The 27,556-nt window shown below is 46.0% G+C and overlaps 1 protein-coding gene across 2 annotated transcripts; it reads right to left on the bottom strand.

Annotated features, from left to right (window-relative positions):
* Window positions 1-1,187: 1,187 nt before the first annotated feature.
* DNASE1L3 (deoxyribonuclease 1 like 3) lies at window positions 1,188-26,686 on the bottom strand. 2 transcript variants are annotated; one of them, XM_060203027.1, is made up of 9 exons: window positions 26,508-26,686; window positions 20,960-21,052; window positions 17,730-17,818; window positions 15,856-15,945; window positions 14,474-14,586; window positions 10,979-11,091; window positions 6,758-6,915; window positions 4,540-4,636; window positions 1,188-2,849 (listed from the first exon to the last, which is right to left on the bottom strand). In XM_060203027.1, exons 3-9 carry the CDS (start codon window positions 17,795-17,797, stop codon window positions 2,733-2,735), a joined length of 756 nt encoding a protein of 251 aa, XP_060059010.1. In that variant the 5' UTR covers window positions 17,798-17,818; window positions 20,960-21,052; window positions 26,508-26,686; the 3' UTR covers window positions 1,188-2,732. The 2 variants fall into 2 exon arrangements, with proteins under 2 accessions (XP_060059010.1, XP_007521262.2); XM_007521200.3 differs by lacking the exon at window positions 26,508-26,686 and having other exon boundaries at window positions 20,960-21,303.
* Window positions 26,687-27,556: the final 870 nt, after the last annotated feature.

Raw genomic sequence — 27,556 nt, 5'->3', positions numbered from 1 at the left:
TGCAACTTCCCGGGGCCAGGCCTGTCCTCCTTCAACAGGGAAAGGGGTGTGACCTTCAGTCTGCCACACTCTCCTGGGGACACAATTGCCCTTTAATCTTCTGCCTGAGGAGGACTGAGAGCCAGGGCTGCTGAAGGGAAGAAGCTGTGACCCTGCTCTCCCCCACCCCCAGAGGGCCAGGAAGGACACTGGGGTGTGTTTCTGTGTTTTGGAAGGCAAGGGTGTTGACTAGGAAGGAAAATAAGGGCTGGAAGCTGTGGGTCTTGGCTTCTTAGGGCTCACTGGCCAAAACACTTGCCAGAGAAAAGGAAGCTTGGCCTGATTAGAGAACAGAGATACACTTTAGCAGCCCAAGAAGCAAGGGATGAACTGGGGACCTCAAATCTGGTCTTTGATTAGACAAATTAGAGGATGTGCAGGCTAAATAGTTCACTTGGTTGCTTGGCCATCTGTGCCATGCAGGTTTGAGCCTGATTCCCATCACACTGAAGGAAGCTTCGGTGATGTGATCTCTTTTACTCTGTCTCTGTCTCAATCTAAAAGATAGAAGGAAAGGAAGAAAGGAAAAAGGAGGAAAGAAAGAAAAAAAGAAAGAAATCAGAAAGAAAGGGAGAAGGAAGAAGAAAAATCTGGTTTTAGGTCACTGATAGAAGGTAGAAAAATGCAGGCTCTCAGGTCCCACCACAAACCCGAGACACCCCCTGACTGGGGCAGGGGTATGGAGGCGCATAGCTCCCCAAATTCCTGTATACATAGTTTCAAACAGCCTGGACAGAGTCAAGCTGCAAATGTCCTAGGACAGAGATGAGTCTCTTCCTGGAGAAATCCCAGCAGCTCCTGGCCCCGGGTGACCCAGAGAAACAGCAGGGCATCTATGACTCTGCTAGGCTGTGGCCAGTGAGAAAGGGACACTGGGTGTTGGTGTGGCATGTGTCTGTGGTATGTATGTTCTCTCTTGGCGGGCAGAGTTGGTCTGGGGTGAGAGCTGGCGGGTGCCTATTCTCCAGTGTAGGGACAGAGGTGTGACTTGTCACCTAGTGGCAGGACCCAGTCAGAGTCATGGATGGTCAGGTGCTGAGTGTGGCTTGTATGTCTGATCCATTGTCCATTGTCAGCTTCTTTCCTACCCCACCTCCCAAGCACAGGATTTTCTTCCTGAACAAACTGATTTGTGAATTGCTTGCTTATTTTTTTTTCTTCCAGTTTTTGTTCTTTATTGTGGCTGTCTCCAGGACTTCACCACTCAGGGTTAACTTTTTCAAATATAGTCAGAAACAGCAAACGCAACACAGCAACACAGCTTCCCTCAATGTGGTGGGTACTAGGCTTGAACCAGGGTCTCACATTTAGCAAAGGAGCACACTATCTAAGTGAGCTATTTGGTCAGCTCTGCTTTAACTGCTTTGCACTTGCAAAACGGAAGGTCTCTTGGGACAATGAGCCCTACTTAGAGGAATTCTGTAGCCTTAGAAGCCTGGCCATTCCCATATCCCATCATTTTAATAACACCTCTGAGAATTTATTGGATGTGGTGAAGGAGACAGTTCCCCCATTTAATTGTTCAGTTTTAGTTCCTCAGATGTTGCCAAGTTTCAGAAATCAAACATCAGGTCTGTTTTTTCTTCAGTTGCTCACATGGCTCCTGGCGTATTAAGGGAAATGAGCAGAAGTGGGACCAGGCAGAGAGCACTGAGCTGTGTGTTGTGCCAGTACTTGTTTGTGCAGAGACTCCAGAGAGCACACATACTCCTGAGCCAGGATGTGTAGTCGCTGTCCCTGCTTAGCCTGTGCCACTGCTGGCAGAATTGTCTACGTTCTCTTGCTTCCAAAGCAAAGGGGGAAGCAAAGCCAAACCAACCAAATAGTCTCCATGTTTGCAGTCAATGGTGCTGCCTGGCCAGATTGCCCTATGGCTTCTTGGCTGCAGAAAGCCAGCCTAGTCCTCAAGTCCCTGCCAAACCAATGGGCCTGTCATCTAGGGTTCCCCAAAGAGCCCTGATGGTGGTCTTGGCCACAATGACAACTGCTACAGGGACAAAGCACACTTCAGGGCACTTAGCCTAGGTTCTGGGTGAAGGGATAAGCCTGCAAAGCAGGATGGACATGGGTTTCAGATGAGGTTGACTTGGGAGGCAGCGGTAAGAGGCCTCCTCAGGGAACCAGACATGCCGGTGAGGGGTGGGCTGGGGGGAGCCTGAGGTGTGAGCAGCTGGGGTGTGGGCTGTGGTCAGACTGGAATTGCAAAAGGTCATCACACTGGTAGTGACTAGGCTGGAGTGACTTTCATGATAGGGGCCTGACAGGAGAGTTCAGCTTAACTGTACAAACCATGGGGCCACTGGGGCCTTGGTATTTCTAGTAATTTCCAGAGGTGCAAATTCCCCTTATAAAGATGGAAAAGCAATGCCTTTCCTCCTCCCACAGCCCCTCTGATGGCAGGTGATAGACGTGGCAGCAATCACTAAGGGAGGGGGGGTCCAGCTCAGAATGTGAAGACCATCCTTCTAGAATGCAGATACCCTTGATTTCCTCAGGAGAGGTTAGAATCTGAGAGGGCTCAGGAAAACATCTTTCACCAATCCGGTGCAAGCTAGATTAAATTCAGGTTGGAAGCTGAAAGAAAGCAGCTGGACCAGTCTCTGGTCCTAAGTGTGGCGGGGTGGGGTGGCTCATGCCTGTTAGAGCTGTTGGCCAAGTGTCAAGGAGTCATTAGCAAAATGGCACCCTGGTCTCTAGGAGTGGCTGGCTTTCCTCCCCTTCTTTGGAGACACAGATTTTTTGCTGTTGGTGAAGGCCCACGAAGACCTCAGTTTAAATTCAACTGGGAAGTGGTCACTGACTTCCAGGGCCTGTGTGAAGAAGCAGGAGATAAGTTTGGGAGTTAGGAGGGGTTTCTCAGTTTATTTTATTTATGTATTTATTCTTAACTGCAACCAGGGTTATTGCTGGGTCTCAGTGCCTGCACAAAGAATCCACTGTTTCCAACGACCATTTTTTTCCCTGCCCCTCTTTATTTAATATGACAGGTAGAAATTTAGAAGGGAGGGGAGACAGAGAGGGAGAGAGGAATAAGATACCTGCATCCCTGCTTTACTACTCCTGAAGTTATTCCCCTTTCGGTGGGAACTGAGGGCTTGAACCTGGATCCTTCTGCATGGTAGCATGTGTGAACTAAACTGGGTGCACCACTGTCCATCCCTGGTTCTCAGCTTAGTGATGAACAAATTTAAGCTTCAGGAGAGAAGCTGCAATGCCCACAGGGAGACGACTGAGCATGTTGGTAAGTTGGTCCCTGAACAAGATTGATTCATTTCTTTTCTTTTTTTTTTTCTTTTACAAACATGGTGCCAGGGAATGAATCCAGAGCATCATACAAACACAGCACTATTGAGTTATTTCCTGGTCCAATTTTTATTTGTTATTTATTTTTATTTTTTATTATCTGTATTTATTTATTGGATGGAGACAGCCAGAAATCTAGAAGGAAGGAGGTGATAGAGAGGGAGAGAGACAGAGAGACAGCTGCAGCCTTGCTTCACCACTTGTAAAACTTTTCCCCTACATGTGGGAACCAGGGGCTTGAACCCAGGTCCTTGAGCATTATAACATGTGTGCTCAACCAGATGCACCACCACCCATCCCCCTTTATTTGCTTTTATGAGGAAGCGGAGAGAGAGAAAGAAAAGAGAGAAAGGCATCACAGCATTGTTCCACCATCCATGGAACTCCCATGGTGCTGTTATTTATTATTATTGTTGTTGTTGTAGCTATTATTGTTGTTATTGATGTCATTGTTGTTGGAAAGGACGGAGAGAGATTGAGAGAGGAGGGGAAGAAAGAGAGGGGGAGAGAAAGATAGACACTTACAGACCTACTTCACCACTTGTGAAGCGACCCCCCTGCAGGTGGGGAGCCGGAGGCTTGAACTGGGATCCTTATGCCAGTCCTTATGCTTTGTGCCACCTGCGCTTAACCCACTGCGCTACCGCCCGACTCCCTGTTCTTTTTTTTTTAATTTGTTTTTAAATTGTGACCAGGGTTATTGTTGGGGCTCAGTGCTTTTGTGGCAAATTGGCCACTCCTGACAGTCATTTTTCGTTCTTCTTCTTTTTTTTTGACAGGTCAGAGAGAGATTAAGGGGAGAGGAGGAGCTAGAAAGGGGAGAGAGAAAGAGAGACACCTGTAACACTGCTTCAACATTTATACAGCTTCCTCCCTGCAAGTGGAGATCAGGGGCTTGAGCTCAGATCCTTGTGCATGGTAATGTGTGCTCTCCACTGGGTATTCCAGGCCCCTTCCCACGGTGCTGTTCTTAGTGCTCCTGTGTGGTGCCAGGGATGGGACCCAGGACCCCATATATGTGCTCTACCCAGTGAGCTACTTCCCAGTCCCACCATCAGAAATACTGTCAGATGTTCAAGACCACAGAAGACTCAAAGCCTAAATGGTCCAATGGTATGTCTCCAGGACTGACCCCAGAAGGCAAAGCCCATCCAACTGCTCAGGGTAGGAGGGAGAAAGACATGAAGGCAGCCTTACCTTCTGTTCCGTCAGTCTGTAAGCTTTCTGGAAATCAAAGACGCCACTGGACTTGGGCTCAACAGATCCAATGATCTCTCGTCCTGTGAGCACAATCCTGGGGAAGGGAAGGGATGACAGTCACAAGACTGCTCTGAAACAATATCTCTCCCCCCCTTTCTCTCTCCAGGGTTATTTTGCTGGGGCTCAGTGCTTGCATAACAAATCCCTACCTTTTTTTTCTTTATAAAATAGAACAGAGAGAGATTGAGAGGGGGAGATAGGTAGTGGGGAGGTGGGACCTGCAGTACTTGCTTTACTGCTTGTGAAGTTTGCCCCCTGCAGGTGGAGAGCAAGTGCTGAAACCCAGGTCCTTGTGCAGGGTCATGTGTACACTTAACCAGGTATATCATCATCCAGCCCTCTTGCCCTGTGGCTTCTAAGATGGGGCCAGGTCAGTGTCTGACACCAGGAACTGATAGGGTGAGCTTCCTTGTGGTGTTCAGAGTCCAGACCTGGTTGGGGTTAGTCCCTAGAAGTTGGGAAAGAGGCCTAGCTCCCCATTGGGCTGCCTGGGCTGCAGGACAACAGCTTTCTATCTGATCCAATAGCCCTGCCACAGGCTAAGAAAACAATCAGATACAAGCATCACACCATGAAGCAGTGAGCCTACCACTCTACTGCATTTACTCTTCCATGGTTCTCTTGTGTAGCATGGTATGGGTGTCCTCAAGAACCCCTCCAAGCACCCACTTTGGCCAGGAAAAAGCAGAGGTAGCTGCAGAGAGGACACAGGCAGAACTGAACCCTTCTTAGTTTCTGATGGGCTCAGTGTACAGTCATCTCCAAACAATGAGGCTTTCTTACCTCTGCATTATGAAGCTCCCATTAAAAATTAATTTCTCTCTGTAAGAAACAGGTGGATTGGAGCTGGGCAGTGGTGCACCAGGTTGAGAGCATATGTTATAGTATGTAAGGACCCTGGTTCAAGCCAGGTGGGGGCATACCCATTAAACATACATGTCGCCTTGCTTTGCACAAGGACCAGGGTTCAAGCCCCTCATCTCCACCTGAAATGTGGGGGCTTCACGAGTGTTGAAGCAGTGCTGCAGGTGTCTCTCTCTCTCTCTCCCTTTCTAACTCCTCTTCCCCTCTCAATTTCTCTGTCTTATCAAATTGAAAAAATAAATATCTTAAAAGTTACTTTTATGTAACAAAAGTTGGGTTGCTTAGAAAAATAAGTAAAGAGATGAAAGACAACTTCCTGGTAGTCTCAACTGTATGTGGAATCTAGAGACCTGAAATACATGAACTTGAGAAGCAAATAGACAAACAGAAGTGAAACAAGCTGTCTTCAAGACTTTGTGAGAACTCTAATAGTTATTGTTGGGAGGTTAAGGGTACAGAACTCTGGTGGTGAGTGTGATGTAAAACTATACCCTCTCATCTTACAATCTTGTAACCCACTATTTTAAAAATATTTATTTATTTCCTTTTTTGTTGCCCTTGTTTTATTATTGTAGTTAGTATTGATGTCATTGTTGTTGATAGGACAGAGAGAAATGGAGAGAGGAGGGGAAGACTGGGAGAGGGGGAGAGAAAGACACCTGCAGACCTGCTTCACCGCTTGTGAAGCGACTCCCCTGTAGGTGGGGAGCCAGGAGCTCGAACTGGGATCCTTACGACGGTCCTTGTGCTTTGTGAACTTAACCCACTGCATTACCGCCCGACTCCCGTAGTCCACTATTAATCACAAATAAAAAAAAGAATGTTCACTCCTGTGGTCCTTTTTATCTGCAAGCTTTTGGTAACAACTTAATGGTTAGTAACAGAGGACTGAGTAAGCTGGCATATCTGTGATGGAGTAATTGACAGCCTATGAGTATACAGGGCATTTACCACAAGTTAGAAGGTTGAAGTGTCATTTCACTTATTCCTCCTCATTGGTCTATGAATGAGGCACTAACTACTCCAGGCTCTATTTTACAGATGAAGGGATGAAAGTAGATTTCTTAAGATTCTTGGTCACTGGCATATTAAGTGGCAGAGCCAGGATTTGAACCAGGTTTGCCTGATTCCAAATCCTGTGCCTGTCACTGCTGAGCATATCTGGAAGCTGTACAGCATACCCAGTACAGGTGCCTGAAGTTTACTGACTCATCTTTCAAAGCCCAAGGCGTCTTCTCACAAGAGCAGCCACTCTCTCATGTATTCCAAGCTGTAGCTGGCAGGGACCTACCTGTCATAGGCACACTTGGTGCTTTTCTTGACAGTGGTGTCCTCATTATCCCCAATCAACCAAACGAACTTGGGGTCTGTCCTCAGGCGGATGTTCTTCCAGGCCTTCTTGGGGACATAGCTGCAGCCAGCATTGAAGTCACCCATGAAAATGAAGTTCTGAAAGGCACAAATGGTGACAGTGGCCTGGTGGGCCTAGCTGCCGAGAGCTTTTGCTCAGAGTGCCAGGCTGGCCTGATTCCACCTCCTGGTTGCTGTAAGACATGATAGTTTCCTGTTCCCTCAATCCACATGTTGAAGCCATGTTCTAGACTGTGCATTTAGAGATAGGATGTGTGAAAAGGTAAAATGAGCTCAGATGGGTCGGTTCACATATTTTGTTGAGCACACACCTTACTATGCTCAAAGAGCAGGGTTCAAGTCCCCAGTCCCCACATACAAGGAGAAACTTTGCAAGCAATGAAAGTAGTGTGTAGGGGCCCAGGTTCCTGAGTTAAGACCTCATCTAAGTTAAGACTGAATGAGGATAGTGACTCAGGTGCTCTGAGTCATAAACAGCCTCACTGGGGCGTTCAGGACATGCTCTCTAGTTGGGTCAGTAGACAGTAACTTACCAGTCCATCAGTCAATATAATTTATGATATAATGTACCTGATGTGTACCCAATGAATACTGAGAACAAATGGATGCTGCAGTCACTGACAATGCATGTTATTGATCAATAAGCATCTATAAACCCTGAGATTGTGAATAAAGCTGAATCACTTGCATAAGGATTCTGCCTAGCACTGTCTTTGTTATTCATCTTATCTCTCCTTAAGGGTCTCCAGTCCTGAATACTGACTGAGATAGGCCCAGCAGTAGTGCTGCAGGTGTCTCTCATTCTCCCTCTATCTTTCCCTTCCCTCTTGATTTCTGTCTCTATCCAGTAAATAAATAGGTAAAATACTGGGTTGTTAAGGGACCAGTCGGTGGTGCACCTGGTTAAGTGCTGACATTACAATGCTCAAGGACCCAGGTTCAAGCTCCTGGTCCCCACCTTCAGGGGGAAAGCTTCATGAGTGGTGAAGTAGAGCTGCCTGTGTCTCTCTGCCTCTCCCCCTCTCTATCTCCCTCTCCCTTTCAATTTCTTTCTATCTCTATCCAATAATGAATATATATATATAGTATTGGGTTGTTGGAAAAGTCATGATGCATTTTTGCACAGAAAGATACATCATGGAGGGCTGGGCAGTGGCACACCCAGTTGAACACACACATTACTGTGGTCAAGCACCCAGGTTCAAGCCCTGCTCCCTACCCCTGGAAAGGGGGAAATTCATGAGTGGTGAAGCAAGTCTTCAGGTGTCTTTTTTTCTTTCATCTATCAATCTATCTCCCCCACACCTCTCAATTTCTCTGTCCTATCAAAGGAAAAATAGAAAGAAAAAAAGGGGGTGGCCACCAAGAGCAGTGGATTTGTAGTGCCAGCACCGAGTCCTAGCAATAACCCTGGTGGCAAATAATAATAACAACAACAACAATAATAATAATAAATCATGACTTTTCTGACAACCCAATATTAAGAGAGAGAGAGAGAGGTAGAAAGAGGTCAGGGCTTCAGGGAAAGGGCAAGGTGAGAGGTCTCAGAAGAGGCAAATCCTGCTGTCACCTGGACCTTGAGATGTAGCAATTCTGATGCCTGTTGTTTATACCATCCAGTCCCGGGCCTGCTGGCAGGTCTCACAAATAATACAAACTCTCCCTTCAAGTCTTTCTTTTTCTTTTTCAAATGACAGATTATGGTTTGAAACTGAGTCACTGTTTTGTTTGATAGGCAGGCATGTGCATAGGAAGGTGTTCTTCATGGAGAGGAGGTATTTGCTGCAGCTTCTCTCTGCTGTTCTGAGTCACCAGCTTCTGCCATCTGGCTTGCAGAATCAAATAGGAGATCCAGGAATTTAGATCCCTTATTTCCTCAAACTTTTGTCCCTGGATCAAACATCCACAGTAGGGCTTAAACAAATGCATGAATCAATCCTTTTGGTTTCCAAGCAGGAGAAGAGAACTTGGGTGATGTGCTTGGCAGAAAGGCACCCCTCTTCCTCTCCTATTGTTCTGGACTTGGGAACTTAGTCCCATGGAGAATCTATCTCTTGAGGAAGTGGGAGGAAGCCAAGGGAAGGGGGCTACAGGGTGACCTGTCCACCCTACCCTTCCTTCTCCAAGGTCACCGACAGAAATGGTCAATCCTGGGAATGTTTTTCCCTACAGAGCTTTCTGAAACAAAGTTTGGGTATTCCCCAGTTCAGAGGGGAAGTGTCAAGTTTCCTTATTCCTGCTATTTTGGGGGATTGTTGCTGACTTTAGAGTTTTCATCCCAAAACATCTTTACCACAGTAATTGTGGTTTCCGCTGAGGTTGGTGGGTGCAGTTAAGGAGAGAATGAGACCTTTGACCCCAGTGACCACAGCTTCAAGTAATGTAGTCACAAATTTCTGAACATTGTCTATGTGCCAAACCTTACAGAAAGTATTCTTATAAAGTTTAGTTAAAATCTCACCAAAAAATCACAAAGGGGCCCAAGGGGCCATTAGCCCCTGACCTACCTCACTCAGTGGTGAGGTTCAAATGATAAAGTCAAAAACTAGGTTCCAATCTGTCCCACAGAAACCTCAACACAAGCATTTCCTGTGGTTGTTGACAATTATGCCACCTAGGCCTCTCCTGTATTTGGTACTTAGTAGATGTTCAATAAATTCTCACTGAATGAATCAGTAATGAATGCATAATTTTAGGACTGTGTGACTGAGGCTGGGCAATGGCACAACCAGTTGAGCACACATGCTACAATGCACAAGGACCAGGGTTCAAGCCCCCATTCCCTACTTGCATGGGGAAGCTTCAGGAGTGGTAGAGGAGGGCTACAGATCTCTCCCTCTCTCTCTCTCTCTCTCTCTCTCTCTCTCTCCCTCTCCCTCTCTCTCTCTCCCTATTTCTATCTATCTCTAAAAAGGACAAAAAAGACAGAAAGGCCACCAGGAGTGGTGAACTTGTATAGGCAACCTGAGTCCCACCAATAATTCTAGTGGCACAATAAAATAAAATAAAACAAAATATAAATGAATGAGTCTTTTGAGTCTTACAACAACAACAACAAAAAAGCCTTGTTCTCTCAGTGCCTCTCAGCTCTGTATGCACATTTTGACTCATTTTGCACTTGGAGAAACAGAACTGAGAGTGAGGAAGAGCACTGGAGTTACATCTAGAAAGGAGAACAGAGGAATGTGGAAGAGCACTTCCATTATTTGCTAAGACTTTTCACAGATCCTCATGGCCACAGAAAGTACAGCTCTTGTTTTCCAGATAAGTAAGGGGGGACAAGAGGAATAGTAGATGCAGGTATCTTCCTAGTTTTTTTGTTTGTTTGTTTGTTTGTTGTTGTTGTTTTGTGGAACCCTCTTTCCACCTTAGTCTGTGAAGTTTGGGTGGAGCTGACACAGGACATCTCACACCCCTGACCACAGCAATGGATTCAGAGGTAGACATGTGAACCAGTCAGAGGTCATGAGGCTCTATCCCAGGATTTCTATTGCATTGTGGGGAAAAAAAAACAAACATGCTGATTGGTCTGGAAGCAGTTGGCAGCCATCTTACCATCCCAAGAGTGGGAAACCCTCAGAGAATGGAGCCCAGCCAGAGGAAGGGAAGGTCAAAGGTGAGGAATAAATAAAGTCTAGCTGAGCTCTAATTACCTTGAGTCTTGATTCCAGCTATGCATAAACCACTCAGCCTGGGCATTTAAAGTTACAGAATATGTACATTTCTCCTCACTCTCTTGAGCCAGTTTTCAATTCTGTCACTTGCAACTGAAAGACTGTTGACCTGGTCTCACTGTTCTCAATTACAAAATGAAAATGGACAAAGCAATTAGCCACTTCCTGGAGTTACTTTAGGAGCTTAAAGAAACTTGCCGCTACCCAGTTTCAGCACCATGTCGTACCAGTTCCTCATCCAATGAGTTTTAGAAGGTGTTATCAATGAAGTGTATACAGGTCCCCAAGGCCCCTTTCGGGGGCACCCAGCCAGATTAAGCAAGGGCATTAGGTGCTGAGGAGCAACCCGAAAGGAGACCCTGGAGGGGTGTTGGTCTGCACACTCCTGCCCCCCACCCCTCCAGAGGGGGGTGTTGTTTCATCCCTCTCAAGGGCCAGGTCCTTCCAGGGCCACACACAGGGCTCACCTCTGCCTTCCAGATGTGTTTCACATGCATGTAGACATCAACCAACTCATCAATCTCCTTGACAGAAGCCTCAGGGGTGGTGTGCAGGGGGATGATCACAAAATCCTTGACGGCTGGGGACCAGCAAGGAGGCAGCAGTTACCACTCCCCTCAGGCTCCCATCACTGAGGTGGTCTTCCCAGAAAACACAGACTGTGGCATGCCCCCACCTCCTTTCCAGAAGGCCCAGCCAGTGGCTGTGCTTAGTGATCCAGGGGTCCTCAGGCACTAATTCCAGTTCTCAAAGGACTCTCCCCACACTGCCCCTCACAGCCAAGCTGGAGGACTGCTCCTCACTGGCTCTGTGGCTATTTTTAGTCTGCCCCCCAGAGTGTGTGTGTGTGTGTGTGTGTGTGTGTGTGTGTGTGTGTGTGTGTGTGTGTGTGTGTGATGTGAAACTCTAGCTTTCTCACATGTAATAAATACAATTTTTTTTAAAAAGTGGTCTCTTAGGGAAAGTCTAATCCCCACCCCAAATAGGTAGATGTGAGAGAGCTTGAGTGTGGGGATAGAGGTGAGCTGTGCTCTGTCCACCTTCTGAGAGCCCCTCTTCCCCAGGGAGATCTCCCTCATCCTATGCCTGGGTCCCCCTCACACTCAGGTGATGTGCATCAACATGTGCAGTGAGGTGTGGTGCAGTGGGAGGCAGAGCAGTCTCTGCATCCTGTATCCAGAACCCCACATTTACCCCAAAACCAAAGCTTTGGCTCCCCTTCTCATGCCTCTATCCACTCCCCAATCCTCTTTGGGGTCCCCCCAAAACACACCCCAGTGCCTTCTCCACCGGTGTGTGGGAGCTTATGAGCTCAATCTGCCTGCACTCTCCCCACGCCCATCCCTAGCCTGCTGTGACTGTCTTCTCTGGTTCACAGGACAAAGGTGCCTCCAAGGGCTGACTCTAGTCACCCTATATAGTGGAGACCCCACCCCACCCCACGGTTTCTGCACCCTGCCTACTTTCTTCACACCCTGGAGTGCCTTGCTTTGCTTCTTTGTTTGATCCTCCTCAAGCTCCAAGATGGCAGGTCTATCTGTCTCACCCCCCTTGGCTCTGGTCTCTGGCATAGTGCCTGGTATAGTGGCAAATATGAACATGTTGGTTGACAGAAAGCATGAACAAAAGCACAAGTTTAGGAAAGACAAGATAGACTGATATCCAATTCCTTCATCAGTCATCTCAGGTAAACAAAAGGAGGTTCCCTTATACAAAAGCCAGAATGTCAAACAGGGTGTGGTTTTGGTGTCACCCCTCCCCACCCCCAACCCAGCAGAGAGGAAAGGGCCAGGAAAGGTGGATGCTCAAGACAAACAGGTTTATCCAGCAGCTCACCAAGGCCGAGGATGCTCTTGGAGAAGAAACAGTGGTGGTGAACAGGGAAGGTGGGGAGGGCAAGGCAATTTCTTTGAATGTCAGCCAAATCAGTCACACAACTGACATGCATCCAAAGTCCATCACAGCCTGTGCTGCTGCTGCTGCTGCTGCTGCTGCTGGTGATGGTGATGGTGATGGTGATGGTGATGGTGTGTGTGTGTGTGTGTGTGTGTGTGTGTGTGTGTGTGTGTGTGTGTGTGTGTGTGTTAGGGGGTGTCTCTAGACTCCAATAACCCTGGCTCCTCTTCCTCCACTGGGGATCACTCCAGTGTTTTCTCGTACCTGTTTTCCCAGAGTGCTCAGATAATTAAGCCTGTGCAGAAGGAAGATGAGTGTAAGACACTGGCCTAATTCTGAACATTTATCTCTATGTAATATAAACAGAGGTGTGCAGACCTACAGCTCTGTATGTATTAATTTGGTCATTATCTTTCTTCTCTGCTACAACCTGACTTCATGAGGGCAAGGACCTTGCTTGTCTTGCCTCGTGCCCAAAACAGAGCCTGGTACATAATAGAAACTGGAAAATAATTGATTCTCTATAAACTAACAAACTTATCCCTCTTTTACTTTTAAAAATTAATTGAGGAGGTTTGATAGCATAATGGTTATTCAAAGAGACTCTCATACCAGAGGCTCTAAGATCCCAGGTTCAATCCCCACACTACAATAAACCAGAACTGGTAAAAATCAATAAAAATTAATTTAAATTAATTGATTGATTTGATAGAATAGAGAGTAAATGAGAGAGGAAAGGGATATAGAGAGGGAGAGAAAGTGAGACACCTGCAACACTGCTTCACCAATCATGAATCTTCCCCCTTGCAGGTAAAAATGAAGGACTTGAACCCTAGTCCTTATGCATGGTAACGTGTGCACTCAACCAGATGTGCTACCACCCAGCCACACACACACACACACACACACACACACACACACACACATATATTTTAAGAAGAGAGCAAGTTCACTATTCATGGAGTTCTGTTTGTTACTTCCATGTGATGTTGGGGATCAAACTCAGAGCCTCACATCTATGATGTATGCTCTACAGCTAGACCACCTCCTCAGCCCCAAATTCATTTATTTTTGAGAGAGAGAGAGAGAGAGAGAGAGAGAGAGAGAGAGAGACAGAAGAGCACTTCTCAGCTCTGGCTTATGGAGGTGGTGGGGACCTCCCACCACCTGGGACCTGGGACCTCAGAGCATGGCTTTTCATAACTATGATGCCATCTCCTCACCCCTGGCCCCAGATTTAGTCTTGACTTTGCCTTGAGTCATCACATATGGGGCCTGTATTATAGCCCTGACTCATCCACTTCAAGACTAAAGGATCTTGAGCAAGTGACCCTATCCCTTTGAATCTTGATGTTCTCATATGTGAAGTGAAGATGCAGTGTGGGATTATTGCATGGATTACAGGCACCTGGGACTACCTAGGGAACAGTAATTATTAGTGTTTAACACCAGTGCTATTGTTAAGAGTTCAGGATGCAACTTGTTTGAATTTCATCTTTACCCCAATCTAGGGGCAGTGAGGGAAGGCTGCTAAACTGGATGGAGAGGTAGACTCTAGGACCTTTGCTGGCCACCGTTGTGATATATATATATATATATATATTTTTTTTTTTTTAATTAAGGAAGAGTTACATCTTATTGTGACTTAGGGGTTGTGTCAAGTAATTTCCACCAACCTAAATGCTCAAAGAGAACAGAGTTAGCATTGATTACAGATACTAAATTCCAGACTAGGGAAGCCTTACCTTGTGGCACTTTGAGAAGCCAACCTGGACCATCAAACTATACTGTACCCTCTATTCACATATTGGTTCTTTTATTGTTCAGATATATACAGAGAGAGGTATAGAGAGAAACAGAAGGAGAGAGAAAGGATAGAGAAATAGGGAGAGAGAGAGAGAGAGAGAGAGAGAGAACCACAGTACTGAAACTTCCTCCAGTATGGTGGGAGTCAGGCTTGGGCTACAGTCATGCAAATGGCAAAGCAGGTGCATTATCCAGGTGAGCTATTTTTCCAGCCCAGGGTTAGAAATGGCTACCCTAAATCTAATGCCTGTGTGTCTCACCAGTGTGGGGTGACTGGAACCAGACCATGAAGGGCTCCCTGGAAAACACATCCACATCTCCAGCCTGATAGTCATGGTAGAGGTAGTTCATTTTCAGAGACACCAACTTCTCCCTAGGAGAGAAGAATGAGTCTTTTCAGCTGAAAAAAAATCATCTTCTTAAATCTCTCATGGGGGAGTCGGGCGGTAGCACAGCAGGTTAAGTGTAGTGGTGCAGAGTGCAAGGACTGGCGTAAGGATCCCCACCTGCAGGGGAGTTGCTTCACAAGTGGGGAAGCAGGTCTGCAGATGTCTATCTTTCCCCCTCTCTGTCTTCCCCTCCTCTCTCCATTTCTGTCTGTCCTATCCAACAATGACAATATCAACAACAATAACTACAATAATAAAACAAGGGCAACAAAAGGGAATAAATAATTTTTTTAAAAAAATCTCCTATGAAGCAAAAAGGTAGCTTCACTGCCCTCCTCCCCCTAAAAAGGCCTCAGTGCAAGAAAGGCCTTTCATCTCCAAACAAGGTTGAGTCAACTTGTGCCATGCACCAGGGCCCTTTGGGGGCTACAGATCTGAGCAGCACTGGGTTTCTGGAACACCCCTAAATTCATTTCCTGACTTAAAACAAGACACTAGTTGGAAGAAGATGAAAATACCAAGTTCCAGGAGGTCAGGTGGTAGTGTTACATTCGTTACTAACCAGGTGATTAGTGCACACATTACGTGTATAAGGACCTGGGCTCAAGTGTCCACCAGCAGGGGGAAAGCTTCACAAGTGGTGAAGCAGGGCTGCAGGTGTCTCTCTCTCTCTCTCCCTCTTTCTCCCCCCCTTCCCTCTAAATTTCTCTCTGTCCTAGCAAATAAAATAAATAAAGTTAAGAAAACTTTAAATAAAAAGTTTTGGTTTTTTTTTTTTTTTTTAAAAAAGGAAGTTCCAGAGATGCTATGCTGACCAACTCAAGTCTCCATCCTTGGCCTAAGACTTGACTAGGAAGAACAAAGAACCTCTGGCTGTCCCACTACTGCATGAGCTACTAAATTCACCATGAGGGAGGTGGCTGTTTCCTAGTATGAAGACTTAATTCTCTTCATCAGCCTCCGTTTTGATAGCAGTTATTTTTTTAAAAGATTTTATTTATTTATGAGAAATATAGGAGGAGAGAGAAAGAACCAGACATCACTGGCACATGGGACTGAACTCACAACCTCATGCTTGAGAGTCCAAAGCTTTACCACTGCGCCACCTCCCGGACCACAACAGCAGTTATTTAAGCCAATGTGTAAATCAATACTTGGTTGTATGGTGAAGAAAGTTATGCATTTTGACTCCTTTCGGAATCACAGTTTTTAAGTCCACGGTTTATAAGCCCGGGGGAAGAGGCTATACTTACTTGTAGAGAAAGATATACTGCTCTTTGTATTTGTTTCTTCCAAGCCGAGGGCTACTCACGTAGTTGTATGTAATACCCCTTCTTGAGTTTCTAGAAAACATGAAGATGTCATGTTCTAGCTTCAAAATAAACATCCCCTGCCTATAATCTTTCTTCACTCCAAACGACATGTTCCCAGTGGCATCCTGGAGAGGGCTACAGTGTGTCCTGTGCTGGGATTGTAATGCCTGTCAGAGTCTTATTCTATCTATCTATCTATCTATCTATCTATCTATCTATCTATCTATCTATCTGTGTGTTTATTTATACAAGAGCACTGCTGAGCTCTGGCTATGGTGATACATGGGTTTTGAACCCAAGACCTCAGAGCCTGAAGCGTGAAAGTCTTTTTACACAACCACTATGCTGTCTCCCTTCCTGCCAGAGTCTTTACAGTCTTGATGTTTTTACCATGTAAGGTAGGTGTTATCGTAAACCCCTGTTTATGATTTGCAACGGCATGGTTGATATTTGAATCCAGCTGTCACTCACTCCCCCCAAAAAAAAAACAACTCACAAATGTTAGCCTGTATCTGTGGCCATAGAAGTTTCCCTGGCTAGTCTGCCCTCCTGTAGCATGTTCCCTGCCTCCAGACAGTTCCTGAGCATGGAGTATCACCTGGATGGCTAGTGGTACTTTCGTTGGGCAGCTCCTGTCCTCTCAGCCTCCCACACCAGGTTTGTTCCCATACTCCCTCTTGTGGTATTGCTCACGTGCTATGGGCTGGTGACACAAGTGTGGCAGTCATATGGATGCTGCCCCTCCCTTCTGGCTGGGAACCTAACTCTACGTCTGCCAGAGCCTCTGAGAGCTCCTCCCTGGGCAGAACTGACACATTTTTGCACCATCTGCCCATGGAAAGATCGAGGGCATTTCTAAAACTGTATTGCTTGCTCAGGGTCATTGTCAGTTGGGAAAAAAGAGAGAGCAAGAGCAGAGTGTGCTTTAGAGGCCAATGTAGATGTTACTGAAATTTGCAGGCAATTCAGGGGCATTTTCTTGTTTCTAAGAGGTTTGTTTTATTTATTGGGTTGTCAGAAAAGTCATGATGCATTTTTTGCATAGACACACATAAAAAAAAGTACGTCATGACTTTTCTAACAACCCAGTATTTCACAAGAAGGGGAGAAAGAGAGGCCAGGGCATCGATCATCACTTTGGCATATAACAATGCAGGGACTGAACTCAGGACCTCATGTCTGTAAGTCCAGTGCTCTACCACCATGCCAGGTAGAGCTTCTGGGCCAGTAGCTGCCTATTCTAAGGCATATCCAGCCATTGGAGTCTTGGAACTGTGGACAGTGGGTCCCACTGCATCCCTGGTCACCTCTTACTGCCCCACCCCCCAGAATTAACCACTTTTGACAGTTTAGAACACATCCTTCCAGTCTTTTTTTTCCCCATATTTAAGAAAAAAAACAAACGACTAACTGCTCTACTTGAAATTTCGAACTTGCTTTTTTTCAAAACATGGCAGCCATCTTTCATACAAGTGGACTATTTCACCCTAATCTAGTAAGTGGAAAGGAAAACTTTTAGTGGGTATTTCCTCGTCCAACCTGTGGGCAGGTCCTAACTTGTTTTGCACGCAAGCTTTTCATTCTAATAGCACGGTATAATTCCTGTCTGCTGCTTTCATTTCTCGTTCTATTCTGACTCCTTACCTGCTTCCCCTATTCTGCTTGATCATATTAAAACTCACTAGCTGACAGCTTCTAGGACCCTGCTGATCAGAGTGAGTTCTGGCCCTCACACTAGTCACAATCCTGGAGTCTTTTGAATGCCCTTGTTCTTAACATTGAACCAGCATGGAGCCCTGGGAGTCTGCCTTTACCCATTCAGTTTGTCCATCAGCATTGGACCAATCATCTCATTGCTGTCTTTGATTTCCATCAGAAGCATGATGTCACAGCGTTTGATGATCTGCAAAGAGAACATTTCCAATTATTTTCCATCATTTACAATGAACAGGATAAACTTTAATGGAGGTCTCATTTTTTATTGAAGTATCCAGTTGGGCACTTGTTAACTTTATTACATATCAGAGAAAGATTTGTACAAGGCAGAGAGGAGAGAGAGAGAGAAGAGAGAGAGATAAGAGTACCATCCTAGTACAAATGTTATCAGGGATCAAATCAGGAACATCAGGCATGAAAGTCCAATGCACTGTCAGTTGAGCCACTCCCCCAGCCACCTGGGTGCTTGTTAAATTAACTAAGTTCTTCCTGTAACTAAGTGATGGCCTTCCTGTGGCTGCTGCTATTTTTATGTCCATCTAAAAGTCAAGGAAATCGACAGTCTAGGAAAGCTGAGTAAAGTGTTCCAAATCAGCCTATTAGAATGTGACCCCTGATCAAGTTACAGATCAAGTTCAGGATCTATAATCATTGCACCCACATGCCTTACTTTTTGTCTTAGCTTGAATAGTTAGAATAAGAAGAATACATATTTACTGAGCCCTTAGTAATGCATTAGACTGGATACTAGAGAAAGAAGAGCAATCACTGTAGAGCTAACTTTTACTGAGTCTTCTGTGAGCCCTTCTAGCCCTATTAAAGGACTGTGGTCACTAGCCTGTAACTTGGGAGGCAGCCAGGCTCAGAATATCTGAGAGAGCAGCTTCAAGACACACAACCAGTGGGAGTATGGATAGAACTGGCAACGCCCATGTTCAGCAGGGAAGCAATTACAGAAGCCAGACCTTCCACCTTCTGTACCCCATAATGATCCTGGGTCCATACTCCCAGAGGAATAAAGAATAGGGAAGCTATCAAGGGAGGGGATTGGATATGGAGCTCTGGGGATGGTAATTGTGTGGAAATGTACCCCTTTTATCTTGTCAATATTTCCATTTTATAAATAAAAATTTAAAAAGACACACAGCCAGAGTAGGGGGAGAGTCAGGATCTGAACTCTCATCTGTGGAACCAAAAGCCAACCTTGCATAACTGCTAGGACAGTCCCTGTCCTCAAAGACTCACCATCACTGAGTGACACTCATGAAAGCAGCTAGCCCCCCTGAGAAGCCAGTGATACCTTTGCTAAAGCAAAGTCACAGATGTGGGAGTGTGGAGCAAGAATTAATCACTTCAGCCCAGAGGATCAGGAAAGGCTCCAAGGAAGAGGTAGAATGTAAACAGGTGAGGAGGAGTCCGGAGCATGGTGTATAAAGAAGTCTGGAGAGGCTCCTGAGAATAAGCAACAGCCTGGAGACCCTGGTGCCTCCAAGTTACAGGCTGGTAACCACAGTCCTCTTATTGGGCTAGAAAGGTGGAATAAGTGAGGAAGATGATGGAAACTCAGTAGACACCCAGGCTCCATGGGCCCAAGTGTGAGGAAGCAGGGGACAGCTTCATCACTTACTGGGCGTCTGTTGAGCTGTGGAGTCACACTTTCTGCAGATTTGGCCTGGCCACCCATGCTCAACCAACCATACCTGGGAGGCCTTAGCAACTGGTCAAGACAGGGCTGACTAGGCCTGAGAGGACTGGCTGCATAGGACTAACACATGTGGGCACTTGCTGGGATACACTCCCTTTGCTTAGAATCACCTGCCTTGTGGGGGGTTCCCCACCAGGTGAGCTCCCTGTCACCTGGTGCCATAAGAGGTAGGAGGCCCGCCTGCCTGAGAAAACTTGCTGCTTAGGATGAAGAAGTAAGGGACTTCAGAGCTCCTTCGGGGTCTTCCCTGCCCCCCCACAACATACTATAGTGCTGCTTGAATTTCTTCAGGTAACAGCACCCAGCCTGAGTCCAGGAAGGGTTCAGCTTCCCAAATAATCCCACCCAGACAGTAAACTGAGCCAAATGATTCTAGAGAAATGTAAGCAGAGAGTACTGGGCAGTGGTGCACCCAGTTTAGCACACACAGCATTAAGCACAAGGACATGGGTTCGAGCCCCAGCTCCCAACCTGCAAGGGGACACTTCACAAGTGGAGAAGTAGGTCTGCAGGTGTCTCTCTTTCTCTGTCTCTTCCCTTGCAATTTCTCTTTGTTTTCTCCAATAAAATGGAAAAAGTGGCCTCCAGGAGCAGTGGATTTGTAGCTCCAGCCATAACCCCGGAGGCAAAAAAAAAGTGAGCCGAGTCCCCGGACCTGGGTCCGGTTACCCAAGGAAGGGAGGACTTCGTTTAGTTAATTAAATTTTAATTGCCACCAGGGTCATCACTGGGACTCAGTACCTACACACAGCAAATCTACCACTCTTAGTGACCATTATCTTCTTTGTCTCCCCTCCTCTCTCTCTTTCCACCTCTCTCTCTCTCTCTCTCTCTCTCTCTCTCTCTCTTTCTCTCTCTCTAATAGAAACATAGAGCAATTGAGAAGGAAAGGAGATATAGAGAGGGAAAGAAAGAAAGAAAGAAACACTTACAGGCCTGCTTCATCACTCAAGAAGCTTCCTCCCTGCAGATAGGGGCCAGGTATTTAAACCTGGATCTTTGTGCATGGTAACATGTTTGCTCTACAGTTGCACCACTACCCTTTTGTTTCTTTTATATACTTATTGTTGCCATTGCTTTTGTCCCAAAACAGTCTTAGTTTAGCAGAGCTCTCTGTATCATGAATGGTTCAGCAGGCTGGGCTGGTCTGGCATCCCGGCTCAACCCCAAACCCCCACATACTCCAGAAGTTACTTCATCTTTAGTGTTTGCCATCTTGGTGTGGGGGCGATAATTTGCCTCCCTAGGGGTGACAAATGGAAACACGTTTCCACCGTGCCTCATACCAGTTCTTGAACATCCTGACAACAGACAGACAATCCTTCCCTGGTGCTATGATGAACCCCTGAGTCCCCATGGCCCGGCTCTGCCCAGCTCACAGCTCTCCATCTCAGCTCCCCATAAGCCCAAGTAAAGATGACTAGAGAGGACATGTGGCTGTGAGCTATATTGCCAAAATGCCAAGTCAGTTGCCCCCTCGCCCTGCCTCACCAAGTTCATGTCACTTTGTCCCAGTTGCCCTGAGCAACAGGTCTGCAGAGAGCAGTGTGTGTGTGTGTGTGTGTGTGTGTGTGTGTGTGTGTGTGTGTGTGGAGGGGGGATCCAGCAACCACTGGAGCTCACCTTCACAATGATGTCCGTGGCCTGCCCATTTTCCTTCTTGGTTTTCCCAAAGGACCTGATATTGAAGGAGCAGATCTTCAGGGCTGGAACACCCTGGAGGCAGAGGAGGATGAGCAGCAGGGGGACCATGGACCCAAGCATCCTGTTGCTGAAGCTCTGGAGGGAAGACTGTGCCTGCCGGTCACTGCACAAGCTTATATAGCCTGCAGATAACAGGAATTACTGGAATTTCTCCCTGTTCCCTTCACTTTCCGGGGCACCAAATGTCATGGGTTTCTTTCCTCAGGGAAATGAAAGAAGTGGGAGACCTTGGCTGTGTCACTCTGGGGAGGAAATTGGACTTCCTAATTTAGGCAGCAGCCTTAGCAAGTCCCTAAGATCTGAAGCAGGACTCAGCTGTGACATCTGTCCGGTGGCTGTGTGTCATGTGCTCTCCTCTGACCACGGATGAACTGGGAAGTGGCCCACCCTGCAGAGCACCTGTGGTGAGAGCACCTAGAGGTGGGGTGGGGTGGGGGAGAGAGTGAGGCAGGAGTGGGGGAAGTTTTCTGCCATCACTGACATTTGGCAGCCACTTGTCCACACATACATGCAGGCACCAGCTCTGACTGTTCTGATGGGTGTGGACAAAGTCAAGTTTAATTTTTGTTACCTCGTTTTTTAAGTGTTTTTTTTAATATTTATTTATTCCCTTTTGTTGCCCTTGTTGTTTTATTGTTGTAGTTGTTAAGTTTTGTTTTGACCGTACCCATTAAAAAGTAAGACAAACTGAGGCCAACTAATCTGAATCCACACAAACTGACATGACTCCAGTATATAAGTGAAGTAAAGTAATTTATTCTTAAGTTTGAAAGAGTGAAAACAAGGCTGGTACTCAGACTTAACAAAGAGATGACACCAAAAGACAAAGATAAGACAAACCTCATCTGAGTGATCCCAGGCCAGTACCAAATCTGGTCCCATCACTCTGAGACAACCAGGCTTGAAATTCACCTTCCTTTAAAGGGAAAAGTGAAGGGGGGGTCTATATGTCCTTGCTAATTTACCTTTGGGGTAAAAGTTTCAAGGAGAACATTCCATTCTTATCTTCCAGGGAAGAAGCAAGCAGTGTTTACAGAAGCCAACTGGACAAGTTAACATATAGCTGAGAAAGCAGGGGTTGTAGGGTATGCAGTTTTCAAGGCAAATATTGTATCCTCCAGGTGCGGAGCTGAAGCAATAGTGCATTAGTGTAAGTACATCTTATCTAGTTTCTAAGAGATCTTCTCTATCTACTTCAATGAACTAGTCCAAATTTGGGGAATTCCATTTTCTCACAATAATTATTGTTGTCGAAGTTGTTGGATAGGATAGAGAGAAATGGAGAAAGGAGGGAAAGAAAGAGAGGGGGAGAGAAAGATAGACACCTTCAGACCTGCTTCACCACTTGTGAAGTTCTCCCCTGCAGGTGGGGAGCCGGGGGCTCGAACTGGGATCCTCAAGCCAGTCCTTGCGCTTTGTGCCACCTGTGCTTAACCCACTGTGCTACCACCTGACTCCCTGTCACCTCATTTTTAAGCAGTTTTTCTAAACACAAGTTAACACACCAGATGCCAGTGATGTGTTGACAAGGACAATGTTTAACTTCGGTCTGTGGCCTCTGCCAGTCCACTTCCACAATGTTTGCTGTTCTGTTAGAATGGGCCAGTGAGGGAGTCGGGCGGTAGTGCAGTGGGTTAAGCTCACATGGCGCAAAGCACAAGGACCGGCATTAGGATCCCTGTTCGAGCCCCCAGGCCCCACCTACAGGGGAGTCACATCACAAGTGATGAAGCAGGTCTGTAGGTGTCTCTCTTTCTCTCCCCCTCTGTCTTCCCCTCCTCTCTCCATTTCTCTCTGTCGTATCCAACAACGATGACAACAGCAATAATAATTACAATAATAAAAAAACAAGGGCAACAAAAGGGAAAATAAATAAATATAAAAAAAGAGAAAGAAAAAAAGAATGGGCCAGTGAAAAAATAGAAAGAAAACCTTAGGACTTTGGACTTTAAGAACAAAAAGGGAGAGGCAGGCAGTGGAACACATGTTACCATGCACAAGGACCTGGGTTCAAATCCTGGTCCCCACCTATAGAGTAAGGGGACTTCATGAGTAGTGAAGCAGTACTGCAGGTGTCTTTCTCCTTCTCTATCTCCCCTTCCCCTATCAGTTTCTTTGTCTCTACCTAATAAGTAGTAAGTAAATAGTGTCATAATGGAAATAAGACATTTTACAGTATGTCAAGTTTGTGTATTATAACTGATCAAACAAGTTTGCTCATAAATCATCAATCATTTCCATCATAAGTAATTTACTTAGCTTAACACAATTCTTACAAAGAAAATGAAAATACTGCACATATTTTTTAAATGTTCATCTACTTTTATGATAGAACTTAAAACACATCTGTTTCAAGATGACATTAGAAAACTATTCTAATAGAATATCTGCAAAACATCATTCTGCAATAACAAAAGGGAATCTACAATTATTTTCATGTTTACACAAATGAATCTGAAATTAAAACTACTTCTAAGCACTACTACCAGCTTCGTGTGTTTGGTTTAAACACACACACAAACACATACACACAAATTTTCAGTGTCTGGGAGGCTTACATTGCTACATTCCTTTCAATGTTCTTCAAAAGATAAGCCAGTCCTGGGACAGCAAAATAGCTCACCTACAAAGTGTACTGCTTTGCCATGTGCAAAACCCAGGTTCAAGCCCACCTTATTGAAGGAAACATTGGTGCTGTGATCCTTTTCACCCTCTCAATTCCTCTGTCTCTATCTTGGGGTGAGGGTGGAGGCAGCCAGTTCTAAAAACTGAAATATCAATGAATCCACAAAGCAGACAGAAAAAAACAATAAAAATGAACTGAAGTAAGTAGGATTCCTAAATAACATAACTCCTAAAAAAGCATGTGATGTTTTGCAGCAACTAGGAGTAATTTAGGACGGGACAGGTGTCTTCTTTAAACAAACTGCATCAGAAGAATTCTTTAAACAAACTGCATCAGAAGAATCCACCCTGTCCAACGCTTGACGTCTCGTCACCCAATCTGGTCCCCTACGCCTACACTGAACTTCTCTGTTCCAGACTCTTGGAAACAGAGTTGACAGTCAGCTGAGGTAAAGAACAAACACCTCATCACAGACCCCTGCAAGCGTCAACCCGGCTTTGACCTAGCACGTTATGATTGGGCCCTCCTCAATCACTATCGAACAGGCCATGGCCGGTGCGCCGCTATGTTCCATCGCTGGGGAACCAGAGATGACCCGAACTGCCCCTGTGGCTACAGACAGACTATGACCCACATAGTCAACGACTGCCACCTCTCCAGATTCAAAGGAGGTCTCGAAACTTTACATCAGGCTCAACCTGACGCTGTTGACTGGCTACGGAAGAAGGGCAAACGCCAGAAGAAGAAGAGAAGAATCTAGGAATGGACATGTTACTACCAGCAAGAGCAGTTAGTGACACAACCTGACACCCCTCTCCATGACCTACTTAGTGAAGTTGCTGCTCATATTTTAGTTGCTAACTAAATCAACCCCAAAGAAAGGAAATCTATATTCAAGCCACCACATTACTGTCTGATCCATCAAATACTTTTAAAAATACAATTATTTATTGTATAGAGATAATGAAATCAAGAGGGAAAGAGGAAATAGAGAGGGAGAAAGAAAGAGAGACACCTACAGTACCGCTCCACCACTTGTGAAGCTTCTTCCCTGTGGTGGGAACTGGTCGGTTTGAACCCAGGTGCTTGTGTTTGGTAATGCGTGTGCTTAACTGGGTGTGCCATCATCTGGTGTCAACATAAACATACAGCTTCAGTGTGAGATTTCTAACTGCAACAAATGCCACCAAGGCCAAAGCAGCATCTCTCCTTCTGAGGCTGAGGTTATGTTCAGAGCTCTTCATTTATGGCCAAGCCCAGACCAACAGTCCCCACTCCCACTGCAGAGCCTGGGGCTGCCACATGGTGTGAATCTGGTGAATGGACACTTCCAGCACTTTCTGAGCTCTGCTATTAGTATAATCCATCTGCAACTATTGCTGCCACACCTGCCATTCTGCTGGAGACAGGTGGTGCTTCCTTAGCATTTCAAATGAGCTTTATTTATTATTATTTTTTATTGCCACTAAGGTTATCTCTGGTGCTCGGTATCTGCATGATCAATCACTGCTCCGGGAAGCCATTTTTCCCTTTTTTTCCTTTTTTTCTTTATTTGATAGGACAAGATAGAGAAGGAGAGATAAAAGACATCTGCAGCATTGCTTCACTGCTTATTTAGTTTCTCTCCTGCAGGCGAGGACCAGGAGTTTAAATATTTATTTATTTATTCCCTTTTGTTGCTCTTGTTGTTTTATTGTTGTAGTTATTATTGTCATCGTTGTTGGATAGGACAGAGAGAAATGGAGAGAGGAGGAGAAGACAGAGAGAGGGAGAGAAAGATAGACACCTGCAGACCTGCTTCACCGCTTGTGAATCGACTCCCCTGAAGGTGGGGAGCCAGGGGCTCGAACTGGGCTTAACCCGCTGTGCTACCGCCGGACTCCTGAGGACCAGGAGTTTGAACACAGGTCCTTGCACGTAGTAATGTGTATGCTCAGTTATCAAATGAATTTAGCTCCCTGACCATCCTATGGAGAAAGAGACATCTCTGTGTTGGTTAACTTCAGGACTGAAGAAACTTTCCAGAAGACCATTTGTGTCCCAATTGGCCCCTCATAGTATCATGAGCAACCTTGGTAGATGATGTACTTACTGAGCAGGGACAGACAGAGCCCCTCAAAGCCTTAGGCTCTTGTCCTTGTTCATAATCCCCCAATGGAGTGTCCTCTGCATGTCATTTAAACAAGCAGATGTGAGAAAGGGGAGCTCACTCACATGTTCTCCAGACTTTAATGATCATATCCAGCCATAGGCATTCGATATGAACCCTGGTGGGGGCCACTACCCTGGATGAAGGACACCTGAGAATTTGAGAGCAGCAAGGTGAAGATTCTGGGGAAGAGAAAGTGCCATAGGCTGAGTCACCCGGTCTGTGGGCAAGTCCCCCCAGGCTAGCAGGTGTGGAGCTGCCTGATTTGAGCAGGTGCTTCCGGTGTTCGAGTCTATGCTTGGGCTAATGACACATTCATCCTAGTGGTGACGTGCAAACCAATCCAGTCAGCATATTTTGTGGCCAGCTTGGGGTGTGGGGCAGGGAAGATGCCCTTGTCAGAGCTGCCTACCTGCCCAGATCTCACCTTTGCATGACAGTGCCCACAGAGGGAGGAGGTGTTGCCTCAGGACCACACTCAGCATCTCCCTCCTGGGGCTGTGCTGAGCCAAGGGAGGGTCACCTTCTGGAGAGCAGGCTTCTGTGTCACTGCTCTATGACAGCCCTGCCAAGTCTGACAAAAGCCCAGACCTCGGTCTGTGGCCTCTGCCGGTCCACTTTGTCAAGGTCACATTGCTCTGTTCCCCTGGCACTGCCCTTGCACCCGTCACACTGCCCCCTTTAGTTCTCACCTCTGGGCCTTTGCACAACTGCTCCTTCCACTTGCAGCTCCTTCCTTCCTTCCATCTCTAGGTCCCAGCCTAAGTATTGCCTTCTCAGAGAGGTCTTGCTGACCCTTCTCAGCTCACAGGATCTTTGTTCTCATTCGTGGACCTAAGTCCTCTGCCTCACTGCTTGTATCCCAATGTATTCTTCTCTGAGCACTGAGTGCTGTCTAAGGCCCAGCTCCCCACAAGGCCACACACTGTACTTCTGCAGCTGCTCAGTCAGTCTTGGCTGAGTGAGCTACAGTGCTCTATGACAAAGCCAGCCCACTGTGATGAAAGAGCTTTGCATGGAACACTGAGTGCTGTTCTCCCTGAGCTCAGGAGCAGGGATCCCAGTAGCTGCACTATTGGCATCTGGGTTTGGAGAATTCTGTACTGTCTTGTGTGTTGTCAGATGTCCAGAGGTGTCCTTGGCTTCTACCCACTGGATGCCAGCAGAATTCCCATAGTTATAACAACTCTAGGGATAGAGATCACAAAGGGCAAGTGATGCTCTTTTATTCTTAAAAATATATTAACTGGAACCAGGCGATGGTGCACCCCATAGACCAGGTACAAGGACCTAGGTTCAAGCCCCCAGGGGAAATTTACCAGCAGTGAAGCAGTGTTGCAGGTTCCTCTTTCTCCCTCTTTATCTCCCCCTTTTCTCTAGATTTCTCTCTATCTCTGTCCAGTAAATAAACAAACAAAAGAGGGCAGGAGAGATTGCATAGTGATTATGCAAATAGACTTTCATGTCTGAGGCTCTAAAGTCCCAGATTTAACCCCCAGCACCACCATAAGCCAGAGTGGAGTAGTGTTCAGCTCTCTCTGTATCTTTCTGTATCATTCTCTCACTGAAATTAACATATATATATATATATATATATATATATATATCCAAGTCTTCCTGACATATAACTTTAAAAATAATATTTTTAAAAGATTATTAATTCCTGGTATATGTGATGCCAGGAATCAAACTTAGAACATCATGCTTACCAGTTGGGTACTCTACCCACTGCACCACCTCT

This window comes from Erinaceus europaeus, chromosome 12 (assembly GCF_950295315.1).
Source record: "Erinaceus europaeus chromosome 12, mEriEur2.1, whole genome shotgun sequence".
Lineage (NCBI taxonomy): Eukaryota > Metazoa > Chordata > Mammalia > Eulipotyphla > Erinaceidae > Erinaceus > Erinaceus europaeus.
The sequence above is the reverse complement of the archived record's forward strand: the minus strand, read 5'-3'. Positions and strand labels throughout refer to the sequence as shown.